Source organism: Microtus oregoni, unplaced genomic scaffold (assembly GCF_018167655.1).
Source record: "Microtus oregoni isolate MIOR12 unplaced genomic scaffold, Mior012 000020F_ref0000438, whole genome shotgun sequence".
In the NCBI taxonomy this organism is placed as follows: Eukaryota; Metazoa; Chordata; class Mammalia; order Rodentia; family Cricetidae; genus Microtus; species Microtus oregoni.
The window spans coordinates 38,580,227-38,604,209 of record NW_024543079.1 but is presented as its reverse complement, the minus strand read 5'-3'; the positions used below and the strand labels follow the sequence as shown (position 1 = coordinate 38,604,209).

Below are 23,983 nucleotides of genomic sequence, written 5' to 3'. Positions count from 1 at the left end.
TCTCATGATATTAGTAATTCTGCATCTCATATTACTTTGTAATTTCATTCCCCTAGGCCTCAAGAACAAACTGGAAGCTAGTTCTAAACAAACACACATTAAATATTTCTCAAAAGAAAACATAGCAGACATATTTTTTTCTGTATTACAGCTAGCTAGAAGTACATATCCTTTACCCCACTGTACGCTGCGCTGAACTCAATCACTTGGCTGAGCCAGACACCAAAAAAAACCTCAAGGAAAAGTTATATTTGTTTACTTACATTTAGCAAGTAAAACCTTACTGACATGGTATTATCCTTTTCTGCAATGGTGTTAATAACCACTATAACCTTGCCTGAACTGATTAGCACACTAGAAAGCTACAAATTGATTTCTACTTCTACCATTTATTTTACACTCATGGGTTGGTATTCTTCAAAAAGTTAAAAGATAAATTGCCTATCTTCCTAAAATAGTAAGTGCTTAATTTCTTCTATTAATTTTTAGAAACTGGTTCTAACGACCACTACAATAGTAGCAAATTAGCCTGAATTTCCTTTCACTATAAATCCAGTAACTTTAATGTACTCAACATCTGCAAATGAATTATAAAATCATGTACTTTAAAGTATTTTCTATGGCTTTTTTTGTTTTGTTGGTTTTTCGAGACAGGGTTTCTCTGTGTAGTTTTGGAGCCTGTCCTGGAACTAGCTCTGTAGTCTGTAGACCGGGCTGGCCTCAAACTCACAGAGATCCGCCTGCCTCTGCTTCCTGAGAGCTGGGATTAAAGGTATGCGCCATCACCGCCCGGCTTAAGGTCACATAACTTTTTGCTGGCAATAACAGACCTCGAGGTCCACATCTACTGTTAACATACTTTATCTCAGTGCTGTGTGTGCGTGTGTGTAAAGTGTTTGCCTAGCCTATGGAAGGCCCTAAATTCAATCCTCAATATTACAAAAACAATAGCAATATAAATAAAGATTGAGCCAGGTGTGGTGTGCACATCTGTCATCCCAGCACTCAGGAGGCTGGGCAGGAGGACCTCAAGTGCCAGGGCAGCCTGGGCTACAGAGACGCAGTCATGATGGATAAAGTGAGAATCTCATTTTCCTGCCAGTTTCTTCACTTCATGACATAATGGACACTGCTGGGAATGTTACACTGCTGTTGTCATTAGTTACACATTTAAAACACAACCTTTCTTCTAAAACACTTACACTACAGTTAATCAATTGTACAAACTCAGTGAGCTCACCTGCTGGACAGCGCTGTCCACTGTGAAAGCTTTGTACACGGCCAGTGCCTGGCTTTTACTCCCTTTGCTCCAGATAACCATGTTCCCAGCCACATACAGCTCTTCATCGTAGTCGGCTGCATCTCCAATCTCACTCACACCTTTTCTTAACTGCCAGCTTTCCTAAAAAATTAACACACAGGACATGCTCAAGCACTTTCTCCTTTCTTTTCAATAGACTTCAGTCTATTGCCTATGGATTAAGACTCAACACTAAGTCCTAAAAACACTGTGGTACATGGATGAGCAAAATGGGTGAATTAGCAAAGTGGTACACTGTATTAGGAGATTCTTGAGATTACTTAGAGGTGGGAGAAATGGTTCAGTGGTTAAGAGCACTGACTGTTCCTCCAGAGAACCCAGGTTTGATTCCCAGCACCTAACAAGGTGTCTTACTACTACTATCTCTAACTCCAGTTCCAAGAGCTCTGATGCCCTCTTCTGGCCTCTGTGGGCACTGCACACATATGGTGCATAGACTCACAATCAGGTAAAATACCCACAGACATAATTTTTAAAGTTGACTCAAAAATTCCCTGTGTTAAGTGTTTTCTTTTATATTTCTATGTTCCCTGTATTATTATGTCAAAAACACAGATAAGCAAAAAAGTGTGTCTTACATAAAGATCATAAAATAAAATCCATGCTTGAATGGAAACTGAAAGTATGTATTAAATATAATGTAGGGAATAGAAAAGAGACAGTGAGGCGCACATGTGGCTCGATGGGGGACTTGGTGCAGTGTAGACGTCCCTGCTGCACAGCTTCTTCCCCTTGTCCCACCCACAACATGAATGGAAGACAGAAAGTTTCTGCTTTGGAACTATGTATATTCCAAGAGCTTTGATTTCAAAAGCATAAAGATTAAGTAAGGCAGCAGAAGAGATGTACAGCTCAGTGGCAGAGCGTTTGCCTACCAAGACCATGACTTTGGCTTGGCCCCCAGAACTACCAACACAAAGAAGAAGGAGAAGCTGGGGGACACACAGAAACTATTCTGTTTGGTGTTTTGGGGCTGCTATTTTCTGACATACTTTTACATCTCATCTCCATAAGAACCACTACTTTGCCAACCACTGTGGCACACACCTCTAATGCTAGTACTCAGAAGACTGAGACAGAAGGAACAGGGTCAATCTGAGCTACTTTGAGAAGCCTATCTAATTAAAAAAAAAAAAAAAACACTGCTCTAATACTCTTATGTGACGACATAAAAATGTGTTGCAGGTAGCATTTCTAATCTCTAACATTTAGTCATACGAAGTGAAAACAAACTTTAAAACGAGCCATGACAGAGGTACTCAAGACTCACTACAAGTTATGTAGTACGCCCAAGGAGCAGCACAGACTGAAATTACCACACGTTAGCCTTTAAAGTCCAAGTGCCAACACACACACACTTATTTCTCACATGCATCTACGTAGCTTCAAATTACAAGTAGATTTATTCATGCTATGTTTCAAAAGTATGACGAGAATCGTTATAAAACCTTCTGTTTCTCATGGATTGTAACCTCCTGAAGAGATCCCACCAAGCCAGCTGCACCATCAGAAGACCATAACTCCGAGGCTGGCTGCAGCTGACGAAGTTGAAGGTTCAGAGCATTAGGGTGGTGCTTGCAGTGGTCACGACCGAAAGGAACGAATTCCTGCAAATCCCCGGCTGCAATCATCGTTGCCCTTTCTTCAGAGAAGTTCGACATGGGTTCCAAATATCAACATTATTTCTGTGCGAATCCAAACACATGCCCGTCAGCCTTCTAGTCAAAACCAGTTTGTGACTACAAAGACCTGCACGGAGCTACGGCGGAAACATGCCAGAGCACTGCACAAACATTTCCATGCATCCTTAAGCAGGGCTGGCTAACCTCCTGACGGTCTGTGTGGCATTAGTATGTAAGGTGAGTGAGGGTATGGCATATCAGTTAAATTACAATCCCCAAACATGGCTCAAAGCAAGCATTAGATAGGAGTACTATAGCCAACTGTTGAGCGTTTAAAATCACACTCAAGATTAGCAACATCTAACTAAATATGACTTGAAGTTCGTATCTGAAGTCTTTACAGCATTGGTCTTTTGTTTTTTTTCTTACAAAGACCTCCAAGTCTCTAGTTTCTATGCAGCCCTCTACAGTCACGAAGTCTTTTGTGCTGTGAATTAAATGCCATCCCTGAGATGATTACGTCTTTTTCGCCTCCTAGGAATACAGCAGTATTGAGAAGAGCTCAATCTGAAGAACCATAAATGCCTTATAAAACCTCTAAAAAAAATTCAAAATGTGGCTGGCTTTTCCAAATTCTACGCAACAAAGACATTAAAGAACTGGCAGGTTTATCCGACTTATTCTTGTGCAACCATGTAAATCACTCTCTTATAGCTTAAAACAAACCTACAGGATTATCAATTACAGCATCATTTTCAGAGTTCGATGTCTTTTAGCCCAAAAGCGTCATACTCGATGCTCTCACAGTTCTCCCAAAATTATTAACCGTGTTATTCATTACGGGCCACACAGCTGACATGCTCTAAATAAAATTGTCATTGCTGGTTACTAGAAACATATGCAAACGGCGGAACCCAGAGTTGTGTCTCTACAAAAAGAGGCTGAGTAAGCCACGCTGAGATATAGCGGCCCGAGAATCCCGCGCAGGGCGCGTCGGGCGCACCCCGGAAAGCCTATCTGAGACTAGGGTCCCCCTCACCCCAGCACGCTCTCAGGGCCCGCCCCGGGCCGCTCAGCCCTCGGGTCACCGGTTGCAGTGCAGCCCCGACATCAAGTCTCAGCGATGCGCAAGCCAGCCCGGCCCGCACCTGAGTGACTCGGGACGCGTCAGGCGCTTGCGAGCCCCGGCTGCTGCCCGGAGGCGCAGGGGCCGCGGAGGCCCGAGAGCAGCGGCAGGTCGGTCAGGATGGCTCCTCGGCCGCCACAGCTTCTCATCCCTTGTCCCTCACTGACCCCGGAGGAAGAACGGGCCGCAGCGGGGAAAACGAAGACGGATGGGCAGGACTCAAACAGAAGAGTCCATCTTGGGTTTCCCGTCCTGCCTCGCGCGCGGGCAGGGCGCCACGGGGACGCGCGGCAGCGGGGCGGGCCTAGCGCCTGCGCAGCTCACGAACGCGTCTGAGCGAGCGCCCACAGTCGCATGACGTCACCTCCTTGCTAGAGCCAGACCTTCTCGCTCAATTGTGTTACGTTGGGTAATTTTTCTAGCTGGTTGTTTTCCTCCTCATCTCAAAAAGAGATGTTTGCCTCCCGACTGAAGAATGGGAGCACAAGGGAGGCCGCTGGTCTTCTCAGGAATGCTAGCAAAGTACAGGAAATCGCACACTCCCGTCAAAAATGGGTTCTAATCCGGTAATTGCTTGATATCTCTGAGTTTAAAAAAATAAAGATGGCGGATCCTCACAGTGCCTAAGAATAAAGTTCCAGTCCCAGTCCTCTTCTTTGCCCAGAAATGCATTTATCTGGAATTTGGTGCCTTTGCATATTTGTCTGTTGTGACACAGACCTTGATATTGGGTTCATTCTCACTCCTTTACTTGGAATGCCATCTTCTGAGCTTGAGGCTGCACTCCAGCAGGAAGGAGTCTCTCTTAGAACTAGGTGAGAGGAATGACTGTTTAGCAGAGTATTCAAAATAGGCTCTCCCAGCATCACAAGTATTCCTTCCTGGGGGCAGGGCAGGCTCCTCTCAGCACTACACACACATCCACCACCATCACCCCCTACCCTAAGCCTCTCCAGCTCCTTGCTTCACTTCGCTTCCCCTTGCCTGGGTATTCAAAAAACAGTCAAATTAACAATTATAGTCCGCATGCTCAACTCCAATCTTTTATTCCTTCCCGCAAACCCCCATCATCCTACAAAGTTCTTTCTATCCCCAACAGGGCATTCTGGAAGAACCAATAGAAGAGCACACTTACGTTGCCTCTCGGAGTCTCACCGCTTCTGTTCTCCATCTCCTCTATCTCTGGCCCCACCCACCTCCGTCTACCAGCCCTATCATCCCTAAAAGTAGTCACTTGGAGTAGAAGGGTACCCTGTTCTTCATGATGCTCTGTGCAACCAGGCCATTGTCATACTCCTTGAGACTGTGGTGTCTTCCACCACTGCCAGACCTGAATGAAGAGTCCCCCTGAGGGATATGGGATTCGGCTTCTAAAGAGCCCATACATGAGAACTCAAAATGGTAGGGAGCAAACTGGTCAATGAATGAAAATGAGAACAGAACTGCTGCTAGGTATGGTTGGGGAGAAGGTTTTCATTGAAGAGATGAGGGAGAATACATCTAGGGACGATTGGAAGAGTCTAGACTGAACATGGCCAAAAGAATAGACCTGACCATGAGAGGAGGAGTCAGGGGCAAGAGACAAAGAGAAGAGAGAAGGGCAAGAAGACCAGGAGAGAACCAAGAGAATGAGGATCAATAGAGAAGCCAAGGACCAAAAGAGCTCATGGCCAAAATGGCTGGGTTATATGGGAAAGAGGAGGAGCAGGAGGAAGAAGAAGAAGCAGGGGAGGAGGAGGAGGAGAAGGAAGCAGCAGCAATTGGGGGCAGGGAAGCAAAGCTCTGCAGCTGGAGAGGTTTAGGATAGAGTAGGGGAGAGGCAGTGCTAAGAGGAGCCAGGACCCTGTAAGGAGTACTTGTGTGATGCTCAGAGAGCCTAGCAGACAGTGTCAGCTTTAATACGTTAGTAGGTACCTCAGCCTTTTGTTTAGAGTTTCTTTGGGACCTAAGAGTCAATATGAACAAGACAGGAAAGGAGATGGACTTATAAATTACTGTTATTCTCCTTCCCGTGGAATGGCCTAAAGATTTTTTTCTTTTTTTTTTTTCTTTGTCTACGTATCCTGTGTGACTGAGTGGACATAGCCATCAGTCTGCCGGGTTCATGGCATCTGGTTGTAAAGCGGCAGCCAGTGCAATATTTGTTGTGCCATCCTTCCCTGCCCTTGTCCTCTTTCCTTCATCCTCTCTCTAGGGCTAACCTCTAGTGCTCTTCATCCTTGGGTAGGCCCCGAGGAGCACAGAAGACACTACTGGCCACCTAAGATGGCGACTAGGGAGTCCCTAAAAAGGTTATCTCAAATGCCACTCCTGAACATTTGTCTCTCTGCTCAGATCTACTAGTGTGGTTCTTCATGGTTTCGGCCTAGGTGACCACAAGGCCTGCCCAGTATTTCTTAGTCCGCTCTCTACATCATCCAGGTAGTCAGGGCGAGTACCTGGAGGCAGGAACTGAAGCAGAGACCATGGAAGAGTACTGGTTAGTGGCTTTCTATTCATGGCTTATTGAGCTTGCTTTCTTACCGCCAGGACTACCTGCCCCAGGTGGCACTACCCACAGTGGTCCCTCCCACATCAAACATCAATCAAGAAAATGCCCCCACAATCTTGTCCGCAGCCCAATCTGATGGAGGTAATTTCCCCAACTGAGGTTCCTTCTTCCCAAGTAACTCTAGCTTGTGTGAAGCTAACATAAAATTAGCCAACACTGTTCCTCATGCTCTGGGCGCCAGAGCAATGCCACAGTTCCTACAGGGCAGCCAGACCCTCCATGCCCTCGGTTACATTCCAGTGCCATTGAGAGCACTTCCGGGACCCGTGCTATGACAAAGTCCCTTGAAAATCACCCTTCTGCTTCTGTCACAACTCACTCTGTCCATAGGAGCTCAAACCACAAAGCCAGGAGTTTGAAAGGACGAGGAGCCCCTGGTGTGCCGTCACCCTCCCAACCCAGCCTGCTGGCATTTTAGCAAATGCTGATCTTAGAGCACAAAGTCCCTTGTGCAGACTCCTGTGTGTCACCCATTCGCTGCATGTCCTCCAAACAAGCAGGAATTAGGGGCTCCTGAGATTTGCATTTTGAATACAAACAAGCCCAATAATACTATTGACTCTATGCCCACACTAATAAGATGCCCAAATTGCCCCTGTGTAATTTTTATGGATAGAATTGAATAAATAAAACTTGTTTTGCTATCTCTTCTAACTTGACAAAATGTATTTCTTTGTCGTTGCTGCTTAATAATATTACCACAAATACTGGAACATAACATAATAGACATCTGTCATGTATTAATTTCCATGAACGAGAAGCCTAGACCAGGTCCTCTGGAAGAGCAGCCAATGCTCTTAACGACTGAGCTTTCTCTCCAGCCCAAAACATATTTTTTTTAAAAAGAAAAGGTTAGTTATTCTTATGTAATATAATCACAGAAGTGGTGCTACTCTACCCACTTGGAGAATTTGAAGAAAGTCACATTCAAGAGAAGGAATTCCACAAGGGAGCAGGAATCATTGGGGATCAGTATATAATCCTTATTTTAAGGCCTAAAACTACTCATTTTAACCAAGAGATGACACACACACTACACTCTCACACATCCTTGCCAGCTGCCTCCCATTAATCCTTCTGGTCAGGTCTGCACAGGGCGCACCCCTATCTCATTCCCTAGTCCTAACAAGCTCAGAGTCTGAGAAGCTACTCCAAAGGCTTTTATCTAAAAAAAAAAATGGTATATAAAGGAAAGAAAGACAAAACAGGCTAGTTCTTTTTTCATTGTTTTTATTGAACTATACATCTTTCTCTGCTCCCCTCCCTTTCTCCCCTCTCTTCTTCTCCCCTCTCCCATGACCCCCGCGCTCCCAATTTACTCAGGAGATCTTGTCTTTTTCTTCTTCCTATGTAAATCCATGTATGTCTCTCTTAGGGTAGTCTAGGTTCTCTGGGGTTGTGAACTGTAGGCTGGCTTTTCTTTGCTTTATGTCTAAAATCCTCTTATGAGTGAGTACATGTGATAATTGTCTTTCTGGGTCTGGGTTACCTCACTTAATGTGATGTTTTCTAGATCCATCTATTTGCTTGCAAATTTCAAGATGTCATTAATTTTTTCTGCTGTGTAAATGTGCGGTGTCATTATTTTTTTTTCTCCATTGTGTAAATGTACATTTTCTTTATCCATTCTTCAGTTGAGGGGCATCTAGGTTCTTTCATGTTCTGGCTATGACAAACAATGCTGCTATGAGCATAGTTGTGCACATGTTCTTGTGGTATGATTGAACATCCTTTGGATATATACCCAAAAGTGATATTGCTGGGTCTTGAGGTAGATTGTTTCTCAATTTTCTGAGAAATCGGCATGCTGATTTCCAAAGTGGTTGTACAAGTTTTCATTCCCACCATCAATGGAGGAGTGTTCCCCTTATCCCACATCCTCTCCAGCAGAAGCTATCATCAGTGTTTTTGATCTTGGCCATTCTGATAGGTGTAAAACAGAATCTCAAAGTTGTTATGATTTGAATTTCTCAAAAAAGACTAGTTTTTAAATATTTGTTCATTCTTACCGTGTGTGTGTGTGTGTGTGTGTGTGTGTGTGTTTTCGAGACAGGGTTTCTCCGTAGCTTTTTTGGTTCCTGTCCTGGAACTAGCTCTTCTAGACCAGGCTGGCCTCAAACTCACAGAGATCCACCTGCCTCTGCCTCCCGAGTGCTGGGATTAAAGGCGTGCGCCACCACCGCCCGGCTTACCTTCTGTGTTCTATGTACCTGATTGACTGTGTATGTACCAGATGCATGCAGGGGCCTGTGGAGGCGACTATGAGGTGCTAAACTTGGGTGCTGAGAACTGACCTCCCAGGCTGTTTTTTACATACCTGAAATTAGATTATACTTGATTTTTTTATATAATTGAAAAAAAAGGACCAAGAGGTCAGAGGGTAAAGGAAGGAAAAGAATAAAATAAAGAATTTGCTAGGCATTTATTTGCATGATAAGTTGCTAAAAAAAAAAAGGTGCGATTAATGAACTGTAATTATTTTTATAGGCTTAATGTTTTCCAGTGTATGCATTACAACTCATTTATAAGGGTTAAGATCTGAAATTGAACTAGAATGCCCAACTGTGCCAGTTTCTCCCAAGTGGAGTTTTGGTGGATATGAGATGGTCAGCTTTAAGGTGAAATGGCCCAGACGAATTAGGATAATTAGAATAGTGGCTCTAATTTGGACTAATAAGGCATACGTTTTCTACCTATGTAAACAAATTTGCCTTTCTGGGTCCTTGAACATTAGGGAATTTAACAGAAACAAATAATAATAGTAATAATAATAATAATAGCAGGTCATGGTAGCACACGATCGGTTCCTAGCATCCATGTTTGGCAGTTCACTATTGCCTCCATGAGCACCTGCATGCCTGAAATCCCAGCACTCAGGAAGTGAGGCAGAAGGTTCAGGAGCTCATGGCCATCCTCAGCTACATAGAAAGTTCTAGCCCAGCCTGGCCTGTATAAGACCCTGTCTCAAGCACAATAACAACAGCAAGTCCATTTAAGGAGAAACAGAAAAGAAGGTGGAAACAGAGGATTTGGGGAATGACATCTTTGAGGAGATGAAGTTGACGATATTCTTGAACTGCCTATCTTGACTGGAAAGTTAATATAGTGAGGAACTGGAGCTTGACTTTGGAAGAAGTCCGAGAAGACACACAAATAAACCATAACATAGATTGTAACTATGAATAACTCTGCAAGGGAAGAGAAATGAACAAATTTGGAGTACTCAGATCAACAGATTACAAGAGGTATTTCATGTTAAACTTGGGATAACTACATGAGTGACTTGCAGGGGGAAAGGCAGGCACAGATTTTGGAGCAGGTCAAGTTGGAAACTGAATACAAATAAAATAAAGGGGGTAATAGGGTCTCCCTATACAGCTCAGGCTAGCTGCAAACTCACAATCTTCCGGCCTCGGCCTCAATGTGCTGAGGTTACAGGCTATGCCACCATTCAGTCTTTATCTCCCTATTTTTTTTTTTTTGATTTCCCAGAAGGATTTAAGTCTTAGACATCAGAAGCTATGATGCCTCAAGAAAAATCCCTCCAAAACCAGTCTCCACAATATCAGTTAAAATATCTTCCTCCTCCTCCTTCTTTCAATACTCACTGAGTTCACTTAGTGCTGGTTACGTATAAATGGATGTGGGACAGTCTACTGGCTCACGGAGAGCCTCTCAAGGGTTGCATCCCTGAAGAAAACTGACTTTGGAGGGAAAGGTATTGAGGGATATGAGAGAACTTGGAGGGGAGAATGGGGGTGGGATTGATCAGAACACATTATATGTATGTATAAATATAAATAAGTCATTTTAAATAAATAAAAATGCTTTCTTCTGGGCTGGGAAGATGGCTCAGTTTTTTGTATTATTTATTTATTTAATATTTTTGTGTGGTGTGTGTGATGTGTATGTGAGTGTGTGTGAGTGTGTAGGGGGAGCCACAGGTGTAAGGCACACGTGTAGAAGTCAAAGTTCTGTTATGGGTGCTGGGAACCTAGCGCAGGTCTTCTGAAAGAGCAGCAAGCTTAGCCGGGCGGTGGTGGCGCACGCCTTTAATCCCAGCACTCGGGAGGCAGAGGCAGGCGGATCTCTGTGAGTTCGAGGCCAGCCTGGTCTACAAGAGCTAGTTCCAGGACAGGAACCAAAAGCTACGGAGAAACCCTGTCTCGAAAAATCAAAAAAAAAAAAAAAAAAAAAGAGCAGCAAGCTTGACTGCTGAGCCATCTCTCCAGCTCTTAGAAGCAGACCTTTGCAACAGCTCCTTCATACAATGTGGAAGCTCATGCTTGCACACACAAACATACACACACACACACAAACACATACACACACATTCATTTTCTTTTGGGCTACTACTTTCAAACTAACAAGACAAATACCCCATAGAAAATTTCAAGAGATAGAAGGTACCCACAACAGACGACCAAAAACATTATTAATCAAGGTTTGTTGTATGACACCTGGCAGCTGACCAAACTGGCCAGCCAGTCCTGAGAGCTATAACAGACATGTCTCTTAACTACAACTTATAACTTAGCAAATGAAATCTTTTACAGTACCATTTTCAATCCTTCCAATAAACTACAACAAGAAGAAATTTTGCTCCCAAAATAATTTTGGCAAGTAGAAGTGTGTGTGTGTGTCTGTGTGTATGTGTGTGTGTGTGTGTGTGTGTGTGTGTGTGTGTGTGTGTGTGTGCTGGCATATATACCATCTCTTCTCCTAGAACTACAGGCAAAAAAAAAAAAAAACCTGACTACTATCTTGTTCTGGAAGCTAAATTGAGTTGCCTACTACCGTCAAGTGTAATTTTCTGTTAAATTACAGGGTTCAGTTTCCCAATAAAATCCAAAAGTCAAGACTTACGCGCTTCCTCATTTTCATCCACGTGCTGGATGGAGTCTCCCATGTCTGTCTTTTCAGTTTCCTCCACTCTTCATTGCCAGACACATGTACTTCCAGTACGGTTTTCTGCTGATTGAGATTCCTGTAAGTACCAACTTGGTGCCCCCTGAACTCTAGTGTCTAGATATTTTCATATCCCTAAGGTTGTTTATGGAGAGAGTCGCTCATCTATTCCCTGTCTCAGGTTTCCAAAGTTGCATGGTCCTTCTCCTACGGACCTTCTTACCTGCTTTAGTGTACGCTTCATCAGTTAGTCGTGATGCTCTGACTAAGGCTTGTGTATGTTCATGTCTGTAGGTGACCAGAGGTCAGCTTGGGTGTCATTTCTCACGTACAATCCACATTGTATTTTGAAACGGGCTCTCTTTAGGACCTGGGGTGCTGGTTAGGCAAGGGTGGCTGGACCTGTGAGCCCTCAGGGCCCTCCTTTCTCTGTCTCCCCACCTGGGGCTGGGATTACAAACAGGAGTCTCCACACCTGGCCTCTTAAGTGGGTGCTGAGGCTCGAACTTGGGCCCTCATGCTTGTACAACAAGCACTTTACCAACTAAGCCTTCTCCCCAGCCCCTGATTAGAGACTTTTGAAAATACTATCTGAATCACTTCCCCACAACCGCACACACTCATTTCACAAGCTGAATACTCCTATTTCCAGGCTGGTTGTCAGTACGTGGTGTGAAGTATACGATACATGCTACAGTCACCACACACCAACAGTCGCAAGAACCTGGCCTTCTACTGTACAATTGTGTTTAATGACGTAACAGTGAGTCATACACTTTTTTTTCCCCTTTGGAGTGTTTTATTTTTAACTATGTGTATAGGGACAGGGCATGCGTTGAGTGGGAGCCTGTGGAGGACAGAGGAAGGTATTAAAGGAAGAGATCAGGATGTCGTGAGGTGGGCTCTGGGAACCAAACTCAAGTCGTTTGCAGGAACAGCACATAACTTACTTACTCTGAACCACTGAGCCATCTCTCAGGCCCACCCCGCTACACTCTAGGTTGTGTGATAAATTATAAGTGTCAGACAATGGAATATCTACTTTGATTTCGATTTCATGAAAACACACAACAAACACCTCATTTTGCAACAACCAACTGTAATGCGTAGCTATTTGCATTTCTCATACTTTTTCTAGGCCACTAAACGGATTCTTCTATTGGGCATGGTGATGCACACCTGTAACCCCAGCATTTAGGGAGTGGGAGCAGGAAGATCAGAAGTTTAAGGTCATTGTCAGCACTGCCTAGTGAGTTTGAGGCTGGCCTGGGCTACACCAGACTCTGTTTACAAACAAAAATCAAAATAATTAAGTAAATTTAAGCTAAATAACCAAAAAATTCTTTTATATCCAGAACATCCTTTTCCCAAGAAACTCTACATGCTTACTGTTCTCTTCCAGATGTTCAGTCCTGTATCATTTCTAATAGGAGGGGGCTGATAGCTTTCTTTCTAGTAAATTTTTCAGCCTATCAGATGGGTTATCTTGCAGGGTGGGGCGTCAATAATCTACAAAATAAATTACCTTCATCCCACTCTCACGTTCACTGTCTTTTACTTGAGCCATTTCACTATGCAACAACTGCAGAAAGCAACTGTGCTGGGAGGATCCCTTCTAGAATGCCTGGAATTAGCCTGAGCTGTTTGCAAAACTCCCTGAATGGCCTTGAGCCCCAGTCAAGGGCGTGGAGCACGTTCTTTTACGGTGTTTCTTTTTAATCAGAGGTATGAGGAGGATCAGGGAGCTCAGTACCAACTTGCCAGCATTGTTAATTGAAAATAGTGAGGAAAATGATTTGCACCTAGACTCTATAGGCTGCTGTTACCTTAGGAATATGTATGTGCAGCCAGTAAACAGAAAAATCCCAGGTGAGCCTCCATGTTGGGATCCCTGGGTTTAAAGTATGCCTTGCATCCACCAGAGATCCTAGATAAGATGCATCTGGTCAGGTGTTTATAGAAGGCACTTCACCTCTCCGGGTCTCTTGCCCCAGATAGCCTTTGAGTATGGGGCTACTACTATGGGGTTACTACTATTGCCCACAGACAGACAGAGATGCAAGTGTGGGTGGTATTATTCACCAAGGGAAAACCTGGATGCAGTTACTGAAGGACTATAGCATGAGCTCTGGGTAGATGATAGCCAGAGTGGTCCAGGCCTTACCTGGCACCAGACTCCGTCAGATGGAGACTCCCTGCTGGAGGAGTCAGGCATTGTCTCAGCAACGCTTCCTACACATTTGTTTATGCCTGAAATTAAGCAGGTAATGGTCCATAAGTTCCTGTAGGAAGCGATAGATCTTGGAATTGATGAGATGTTGAAGACTAAGGCATTTTTAAGACCTACTCAACAGTTATACAACTATTCAATCCAGCTTATGCGCTGGCTAGTTTTACGTCAACTTGACACAAACTGTAGTCATCTGTGAGGAGGAAACCTTGAAGGAGAAAATACCTCCATAAGTTCAGGCCATAGGCAAGTCTGTAGGGCATTTTCTTAATTAGTGATTGATTGGGAGGGCCCAGCCCATTGTGAGTGATTCCATCCTTGGGCTGGTAGCCCTGGGTTTTATAAGGTAGCAGGTTGAGCAAGCCAGTAAGCAGTATTCCTCCATGGTATCTGCATCAGCTGCTGGGTCCAGGTTCCTGCCCTGTTTGAGTTCCTGTTCTGAATTCCTTTGATGATGAACAATGATGTGGAAGTATAAGCTAATTAAGCCCCTCCCTCCCAAAGTTGCTTTGGTCATGGTGCTTCATCACAGCAATAGTAACCCTAACTAAGATAGTTCCAAATGAAATTAGCCTAAGCCTACTCCCCCAAGACGTGTGTACTATACTCTCAGCATGGTGTTGAGCACATTGGATAGTCTCTTCTAGACACTACTTGGTCCTTCCAAGAAACTCCAAAATATCCTTCCCTTATGACCTTTGGCATTCTGAGTGGACTCTCTTGTTGGCATCATCCTAGTTCCCCAGAAATCTTCAAGAACATGTTATTTACATTTCCAGGGTGGTACTGAAACCACCAAGAGTTATTTATAGGTAGTGTGAAAGAAGTAGCCGTAATGCGTGGAATAAAATTTTCTAGGGAGAGGGGAGACCCAGAGATCTGTAGATAAATGTAGCAATCAGGGCTGGTATGGTTTTGTTAATCAATTTTCTAATGTGTTATCAGAGTATATTAATTACATACAATAAGGGTGTATTGTGAGCCTGTGACATGCGCACATAAAACTTTTGTATCATATTCACATTGTTATCCTCTTCTAGTCTCCTTGGAATAATCTCTTGACATAAAGTTGAAAGTCAGGAACTTTGGAGAAGAGGAACAGTGGATGATCTTGAGGTAGTAAGTCCTTTCAGGCTCCAGGACAGTAGGAATGTAAGCTTATGGTGTGATTAACAAGGAAAATCCTGGAAGTCGTTACTGAAGGACAAAAGTATGAGTTCCAGATGAGTGACAGCCAAAATGGGAAGGCTTTTTTTTCTTTCTAATGCTGCCTTGGAACACTGAATAATTTATTGATTTTATTGAGCTCTACATTTTTCTCTGCTCCCCTCCCTTCCTCTCTCCTCCCCTTCAATCCTCTCCCATGGTCCCATGCTCCAAATTTACTCATGAGAACTTGTCTTTTTCTACTTCTCGTGTAGATTAGATCCATGCATGTCTCTCTTAAGGTCCTCATTGTTGTCTAGGTTCTCTGGGATTGTGAATTGTAGGCTGGTTTTCTTTGCTTTATGTTTAAAAACTACTTATGGGTGAGTACATATGATAATTATCTTTCTGGGTCTGGGTTACCTCACTCAATATGATGTTTTCTAGCTCCATCCACTTGCCTGCAATTTCAAGATGTCATTAATTTTTTTCTGCTGTGTAGTACTCCATTGTGTAAATGTATCACATTTTCTTTGTCCATTTTTTGGTCGAGGGGCATTTAGATTGTTTCCAGGTTCTGGCTATGACAAACAATGCTGCTATGAACATAGTTGAGCACATGTCCTTGTGGTACAATTGAGCATCCTTTGGATATATACCCAAAAGTGATATTGTTGGGTATTGAGGAAGGTTGTTTACTAATTTTCTGAGAAATCGCCACACTGACATTGAAAAGTGTTGTACCAGTTTGTATTCATACCAGCAATGGAGGAGTGTTGTCTTTACCCCCACAACCTCTCCAGCATAAGTTGTCACCAGTGTTTTTTTATCTTGGCCATTCTTACAGATGTAAGATGGAATCTCAGGAGTTGTTTTGATTTGCATTTCTCTGATGACTAAGGTTGTTGAGCATTTCCTTAAGTGTCTTTCAGCCATTTTAGATTCCTTTGTTGAGAGTTCTCTGTTTAGGTCTGTACTCCTTTTTTTTTTATTGGCTTATTTGTTCTTTTGATGACCAATTTCTTGAGTTCTTTGTATATTTTGGAGATCAGACCTCTGTCTGATGTGGGGTTGGTGACAGAATCAGAAGGCTTTAACTGGTGCTAGATTCCACGAGACAAAGCATCCTGCTGGAGGAGCCATGCACTGTCTCAGCAACACTCCCTAGGCATCTGTATACCTGAAGTTAAGCAGGTAATGGTCCGTTTATGTAAATGAGCATATGGCTCTCTAGCAGTGAACGTAGATTAAGGTCATTTCATGCCACACGGTGATGTGAGCGTATCCCGGGGCCGATCTGATGTTTAGATCTCCATCGGTGCAAATAGTCAAGCAGTGTGTCACAGGGCTTAAGGAGATTAGCTGAGGGGTGTACAGCACTGGGGAAGGAACACATAGTGGAACAGAAGCAGGAGTGGATTATAGGTCACAACTAAGAACAATGCTGAAAAGAGCAGAAGGCAGTGGTTAGGAGGAAAAAGAGCAAGATTCAGGTTTAGAATAGGGTCAACGGGGCTGGGGATGGAGCTCAGTGTGCTTACCCAATAAGAACAAAAAGCCCTAGGTTTGATCCTCAGCACCACACAAAGCCAGTATAGTGGCACACATCTGCTATCCTTGCACTAGAGAAGTGAGGCAGAAGGATCTGAAGTTGAAGGTTATCCTCAGCTATAGAGCAAATTTGATGCAGGAGACCCTGTCTTGAAATGGGGAGGGCTATCATTCGTTGAAAGATGTCTTAACCTTTCATGAATGGTCTGGCATATTCCCACTGGGTCCTATAGCTGAAAATCTTCAGCCAGGCTGAAGAGAACACTCAGAAGTTAGGAACTCTGGCTGTTCTTCCAGAGGTCCTGAGTTCAATTTTCAGCAATCACATGGTGGCTCACAAACATCCGTAATGAGAGCTGGTGCTCTTTTCTGGAATATAGGCAGAACACCATATACATAGTAAACAAATCTTTAAAAAAGGAAAGTCTTCAGCCATGTCACTGATGTGTTAAACATACTTAATACTTAATAGATCTCAATTACCTTTTATGTCGGTTATTGCTTTCTACAGTTGAATCATCAGCAGCAATGATCTTCTCTGGTCCTGGATAAACAATGCTACAGCCCTGAATATTCTTTCCTTTGGTTGGTTAATAAACAGTGGCGCTAAGGCTCTACTACATAGTGTCGTTTGTCTCACATTCCTCTTCACATATTTTGGTAACAAATCAGATGTATGGTAAGTATGAAATTAATACTATACGATTAATACATCTTGTATTTTAGCTTGCTTTCATTTTATTTTATTGAGACAGAGCTTCTCTGCAGCTTTGAAGCCTGTCCTGGAACTCACTCTGTAGACCAGGCTGGCCTCGAATTCACAGAGATCCACTTGTCTCTGCTTCCCAATTGCTGGGCTTAAAGGCATGCATCACCACTGCCCAGTTTAGCTGGTTTTGCATGTTTGTGCAAGCTCTTTGCCATTTACTACGAAGAGTTTTTGGCCTGTGGCTCCTCCCCAGGAGGGTAGGCTTGACATTGTTTTCACCTCGAGAGCCACTCTGAGGCTGGGTCACTCAGGCCATCAGCATCTACCTTACTCACCGGATTGCTCACTCTTGGAGCTGCGAGCTCCCATACCAGACTTTCTCTAAGCTTGTCTAGATCCTTTGATCTGAAGCCCTTGTTTCCAAAGCATGCTGGTGCAGGCAGCAGCTATGGAAATGGACTAATCTTTAGACCAGGACTTGGCAGACATTGTAAAGGGCTGGATTATACGGCTTTGGGAAGCATATAATCTCTGATATAACTACTCAACCCTGCTGCTTCAGTGCAAAATCACACAGATGATACGCACATGAACAGCTGTGTTTCAGCAATGCTGGTGCACAAAGCCAGGCCACAGACTCCCAGGTTCTGTCTCGCCAAGGTCACTCTAGGTGCTAGCTCCTCGAAGGTTGAAGACAGAGACTACAGAGAAAAGATAATCCATTTCTGCTATCCAAATCCAGGAACCTAATGAACTGGCCAATGCTTCCTTCCCACTGCATCTATGGTAGCCTATAAAACAGTACTGTACAGGGCAGGTCTCATTAACAAAGTCAGATTTGGAGCTGGGAAGTTGGCTCAGTGGTTAAAAGCATTTGTTGCTCTTGCAGAGAACCATCTGGTGGCTCACAACTACCTGTTACTACATTCTAGCAGATCCAATATGTTCTTCTAACCTCCAAGGGTACCAGGCATACAAAACATGCAGTCAAAACAGCCACACACATAAAGAAGATAAACTAAAAAAAGAAAGGTACATACCTTTAATTTTAGCACACTGGAAGACAGAGTAAATGGATCTCTGTGAAAATGAGGCTAGTCTGGTTTACAAAGTGAATTCCATGTGAACTAGGGCTAAACAGTGAGACCTTGTCTTTCTTTTAAAAAAAAAGATTTATGTATTAATTATGTTTACAGGGTTCTGCCTGCAAGTATGCCTGCAGGACAGAAGAGGACACCAGATCCCATTACAGATGGTTGTGAGCCACCATGTGGTTGTTGGGAATTGAACTCAGGACCTCTGGAAGAGCAGTCAGTGCTCTCAACCACTGAGCCATCTCTCCAGCCCAAGACCTTGTCTTTAAAGGAAAATAAAGTGAGATTTAAGCAAGACATCGTGGCACACACATATAGTTCTAGTACTCAGAAGGCCAGAGTGTTTGCTTGAGCCAGGAATTCAAATCCCACCCGGGTAACATAGCAAGACCCTGTTGGATCTAGATAGGTTTCTGTTGCTGTGATAAACATGACCAAAAGCAAACGTATTTCAGCTTACAGCTGAAGTCCATCATATAGGGAAGTGTCGTGGCATTTCATTTGTGTTTTCATAAATGAAGCTTGCCTGAAGGTCAGAGCAAAGCACCCACACTAGTCAGCCACACAGGCTGTGCAGTGGTGGCACACAGCTTTAATCCCAGCAGCCACACTGGTTAGCCATAGAGGTGGGGTGGTAATTGTTTTATGCCTTAATCCCAGCACCAGAGAGGAATATAAAACAGGAGGAGACCAAGGCCAGCTGGCCTGGGTCTGAAAAAGCATGGGATAAAACCGGACTTGCTGAACATAGTGGACAATGAGGACTACTGAGAACTCAAGAACAATGGCAATGGGTTTCTGATCCTACTGAACGTACTGGCTTTGTGGGAGCCTAGGCAGTTTGGATGCTCACCTTACTTGACCTAGATGGAGGTGGGTGGTCCTTGGATTTCCCACAGGTCAGGGAACCCTGATTGCTCTTCGGGCTGATGAGGGAGGGGGACTTGATCGGGGGAGGGGGAGGGAAATGGGAGGCGGTGGCGGGGAGGAGGCAGAAATCTTTAATAAATAAATAAATATAAAAAAAGAAAAAAGAAAACAGGAGGAGACAGCTCTCATGCACAGTCTCATTCTGAGATTCCTGGGGCAGCATCACCATTTTGGACTGAGGTAGAGGTAAGAGCCAGTGGCTGGCTGTTTTGCTTTTCTGATCTTCAGGTTGAACCCCAATATCTGTCTCTGAGTTTTTATTATTCATGCTACAGAGAAGTCAGGCGGGAACCTACAGGCAAGAACTGAAGCAGAGACCGTGGAGGAATGCTCTTTCCTGGCTTGTTCCTCCTGGCTTGCTTAGTTTGCTTTCTCATACATCCCAGGACTACCTACTCAGGGTGCCATTGTCCCCAGTACACTGGACTCTTTTATATCACCAATCATGGGACTTTAATCCTTTATTTCCGGTTTGGTGTCTTCCTGCAGGGATAGAGATACCAGGAGCTGATTGTATCACAGTGCTTGTCTGCCTACCCTTAGTTTCAGTAATAAATATTCTACATTCATTAGGGTTGGTTCACTCTAGGCCCTAAAGCGGCCTCATCTCAAAAGAAAACAAATCGTTCTATTTCCTTTAAGAAAGCATTGTATAAAATGTAAGGTATCACTGTGGTGGCTAGAAAAAGTACCTTTTATTTATTTGCGATTTACAACAGAATTCAGTTTGCTGCTGCTGCCTGGGACCTTCCATACTTTCCCGCTCCAGCACTGTTCCTTTCCACCCTTGCTTTGCCCACTTTCATCAGACCTCATCATCTTCCTGCTTCTATAGACTCTTAGGATTCTTACAGGATTCATCTTCGTTCTCCCTAGCGAGCTTCTTTGGTGGATGTTGCAAGCTTCTGACGCCAGGGTCCGCTCTTGCTCCTCAGTAACCTGGAGGAGGATCCGGCTCAGCAGGATATACTGCCACTGTGGCCACAACAGCCTCCTGAACACGGCTGCTAGCGCCTCCCAAGCCAGGAGAGCCTGGACTGTAGGGTCGCTGTCGTCCCAAGGCAGCTGGACCCACTAACCCTTAAAGATGTGGGGGCTGCATCCTGTGCACGCCACTGAACTCTCCCTCTCCTGTTTCCAAGCCCTTCTACCTACCCCCACAAAGTGAACAAAATGAGACTCCGAGGTTGCCGGGTGGCCAGAGACCCTCTCTCTTCTCGATCATGCTTTTTCTTAGTACCCTTCCTCTCGGTCTCTCAGTCCTTGTAGCCCAAGTTAGTGGTCCTCCTTTTCTCTCTTCTAGCTTCCTTTCCTTCCCCAGCTCCTCTCCTCTAGTCTTCCACACCCTCAGGTCTGGGTGACCTGCTGGGACCGACCCTAGCTCCACTTGCTTCTGCCCCGCCCTTCCACCCTCCCTAAGGCTAAGTCCACCCCCTCCTCCAGTTCCCTCCTTCTCTCTTTGCCCTTCCTTCTTCCCGCCCCCTGCCCACACCAACCTGCTGTCCCCGCCCAGGCCTGAGCCCCGGGCCCGCCTCCCTTTTCCAACCTACAACGCCAGTGATCCTAAACTCGGCGCTGCCACTTCGGCGCCTGCTGCCTCAGCGGCCAGGACTGCGGCGCTACGGGCGGCCACCGGCGAGTTCGGGACGTTAGTGGGTCGGTGCATCTGTCCAGAGACAACTTCCAGATCCACCGCTCCGCGATGGTTCTGGCCCCGCTGCTGCTTGGGCTGCTGCTGCTTCCCGCGCCCTGCAGAGGTGAGTGCGAGGTCCCGAAGGTCTGCTGCAACTCCAGCTAGCCGTCGAGGGTCCTGGGGGATCCCCAGCCGGATAACGGGGTGCAAGTCCTAGTGGAACCAGCACCAGTGGGCACCAAGGGCTCCGCGTCACCACAGAGGGTGACGGGTCGCTTTGGGAGCACCTAAGTTAGAGCTTGTGTGGAACGCAGCACTCAGGTCTAGTATGGCATGCGCCGAGAACTTTCCCCTCAACACTACCCAGTGGCCTGGCTGCGCTTTGGCGGGATTTCTGCGAGTCACAGACCAGGGCGCCTAAGGCAATCTCAAGCCGCAAACCAGTGAGCGGCTGCGAAAGTTGGGTGTCGCTATTAGCGGGTGGCGTTGGACCGAGGCTGGTTGTCCCGCCAGGGAAAGACTGGTTTTGGCTTCTCCACCGGGCTCTAGTGAGCTGCAGGGACAGCCTGTGAGAGTAGAGGCCTGGAAAAGATCAGAGGGGGACGACACACAAGCCTTTCACCATTACTACTGTGGAGCAGAATCTGTTGTGTTTGGGTAGCTTCTACGTTCATCTCGGACCTGCTTAAGTGTTCTTACTTGCGTTTCAACGTGACACAAAGGATTGGTGAGCACAAACAAGTACGGCAGGTTTCTCCAACAGATGACACTTTGTGAAGAGGCTGGAAAGAAATGAACCAGTCTTTACCAAAAGAAATTGGGGGGGGGGGGGTGTTGGATGACTAAATCAGCACGTTTCTGGTATTGTCCTGACCTAAAAGGGCAGTCAAAATGTGGTTTTGTCTTTTAAGAATACCTGTGACGTTCGGTTTACAGTTTAGCTACAAACCTCGTTCTTAGTTTCAAAGTTCATTTGCTCAAGTGAGCATTTCTTTGTAGCACGATAATAAAAACCCAGAGACAGACATTGGGGTTCAACCTGAAAACCAGAAAAGCGGTCCCCCAGCCTTGGTAGAGGTAAGGCTTCTCTAGTGGCTTGGCTGCTCTGCTTTTCTAGCTTGCAGGTTGAACCCCAATGTCTGTCTCTGGGTTTTTATTATCGTGCTACATTTCTTGAAGAATTCTCTTCTTGCGCACTAAATTACAGAAGATTTGTAGCTTGAGGCAACATGACAATTTGAAACAAATATCAAGAACCAAAGGCAAGCAAAGAACTGAGAGGGCTCTGTTCTCCATCACCAAATCCTCAAAAATTCCTCAGCCTTTCTGCCAGGTCTATTCCTAATCTGCTGCAAGTTGGGTGTGCTTGCTGCTAGTGCTGGCCAGCCACACCGCGTTCTGTGTGGTGATGTGGTAAGCGCTGGAGGAGTAATAGGAACCAAAGCTTTTGTTGAATGCTTTTAAAACTATGCTTTATTTTCTGAATTTTGAAAAAGTATGATGAAGTTTTGTACTTGATAGATTTAGTCGGATAACCACAGACAGTCTTAAATGCACTCCAAGGAAGAATGTACGTTTCTAGGTATTTTTCTCCTAACAGAAGTGAGTTGCTGAGGAAGGAGCATTTCAGATGTTCCAATCCTTCCTCTTTGCTCTGTCCCAGATCAGAGTGGGAGGTGGGGCTGGCGGGGCAGCATAAGGGGCATCTTTCTCTAGCAGGGGAGGGAAAGAGCAAGGAGGAGGAGACTTTGCAGGTACATAAAAGTGAAGCCAGTCTGATGCCCTAGTCTGTGACTGAGAACTGTAAGCCCTGAGAGCAAACTGGGCTTTTCAAATAGTTGAATTCTTAAATTGACACTGAAAACAGATGTTCCAATGAATTTTAAACATTTCCCAAAGAGAACTCTAAGCGGTTCTGTTGTTTATAGCCATTTTTTTAAAAAACAACTTCCATTGCTATTTGGAAATAAGCAGTGTTTATTTTAATAAATGAGTGAATGGATTTTTGTAAAGTTCCTTAAGGTGGTGAGTAAGACATAATTATTTTTAAATTTACAAATTATGTTTTGAATTATTATTATTTTAAATTTAAACTGGATGGATGTTTTGCTTGCATGTTTGTCTGTGTATCATTTGCATGTCTGGTTGCCAAGGAGACCGGAAGAGGGCATTGGACCCCCTAGAATAGGAGTTACAGGTGGTATTGAGCCACCATGTGGGTGCTGGGAATTGAACATGGGTCCATTAGAAGAGCAGCCAGTTCTCTTAACCACTGAGCTGTTTCTCCAGCTTATAATTATGCTTTTAAGTCTTTCTTTTTGAAAGACTCTCTAGATAATTCTGGAAAGAGGACTAGTGAGTCATAAGAGATTGCCAGGTAGGAAAGATGAGTTGGGACATTGCATACTCATGGACCCCAGCGACTTCCCACACAACAGTCAGAATTGGACATTTCATAGCATCCAATTGCGCTGTCCCCAAATGAAGCATCCTCAATGGTTTCCTCTTCCTCGCCTGATTTCCAGAGCCTCTGCCTCCCTGTCCGATTCATATCTAGTCATTTCCCCTTGTTGCTGCTGATCTGGTCACCTCTATATCACCTTCCTCACACTGAACAACTTTTAAAAAGAGATGTGTTTATTTTTATTTCATGTCTGTGAGTGTTTTGTCTGCATGTGCGCTATGCATGCCCAGGGCCCAGGGAGGCCAGAAGAAGAGTGTCTGCTCCCCCGTGATTGGAGTTTCAGGAAGTTGGCAGCCACCCAAGTGAGTGCTGGTAGTGGAGCTGTGGTCCTCTGCAAGAGCAGGGACCTAACCACTGAACCATCTCTCCAGTTCCCCCAAAAATAAAACCACAATTTTAACAGCTCCTTGGCCAGGAGTACATTGTTTCGTGTACCTTGACTTTGAATAAAGATCCACAGTTTTGTCATAGCTCAGAATATATGACTCTGGGTTGGACTGCATCTACATGGTGGTAACACAGGGCTGAACTCTAGGAACTTTGGGGCAGCAGTTCAGTCTCAGAACCTTCAGACTGTTTTTGGGACAGTGGGACACTATTTCAGAGAGCTGTTGTGGTATAGTTAGTTTTTTTAGCTTGGCACAAACCTAAACATACCTGGGATCAAGGAAGCTCGGCTGAGAAACAGAGATTGGCCT

General features: G+C 44.7%; 2 protein-coding genes across 4 annotated transcripts in view; one reads left to right on the top strand and one right to left on the bottom strand.

Annotated features, from left to right (window-relative positions):
- Positions 1-4,352, bottom strand: part of Anapc1 (anaphase promoting complex subunit 1) — a 74,660-nt gene extending 70,308 nt beyond the window's left edge. The window contains exons 1-3 of the mRNA XM_041670188.1: positions 4,092-4,352; positions 2,770-3,006; positions 1,241-1,402 (exon numbers count right to left, since the gene is read on the bottom strand). Of these exons, the coding sequence (XP_041526122.1) occupies positions 1,241-1,402; positions 2,770-2,982 (375 nt within the window). The 5' untranslated portion in view covers positions 2,983-3,006; positions 4,092-4,352. The remainder of the gene's footprint in view (positions 1-1,240; positions 1,403-2,769; positions 3,007-4,091) is intronic.
- A 16,468-nt stretch (positions 4,353-20,820) lies between these two features.
- Mertk (MER proto-oncogene, tyrosine kinase) overlaps positions 20,821-23,983 on the top strand; it is a 101,520-nt gene continuing 98,357 nt past the window's right edge. For all 3 annotated transcript variants that reach the window (XM_041670411.1, XM_041670412.1, XM_041670410.1), the window contains exon 1: positions 20,821-20,945. In XM_041670411.1, the coding sequence (XP_041526345.1) occupies positions 20,891-20,945 (55 nt within the window). In that variant the 5' untranslated portion in view covers positions 20,821-20,890. The remainder of the gene's footprint in view (positions 20,946-23,983) is intronic.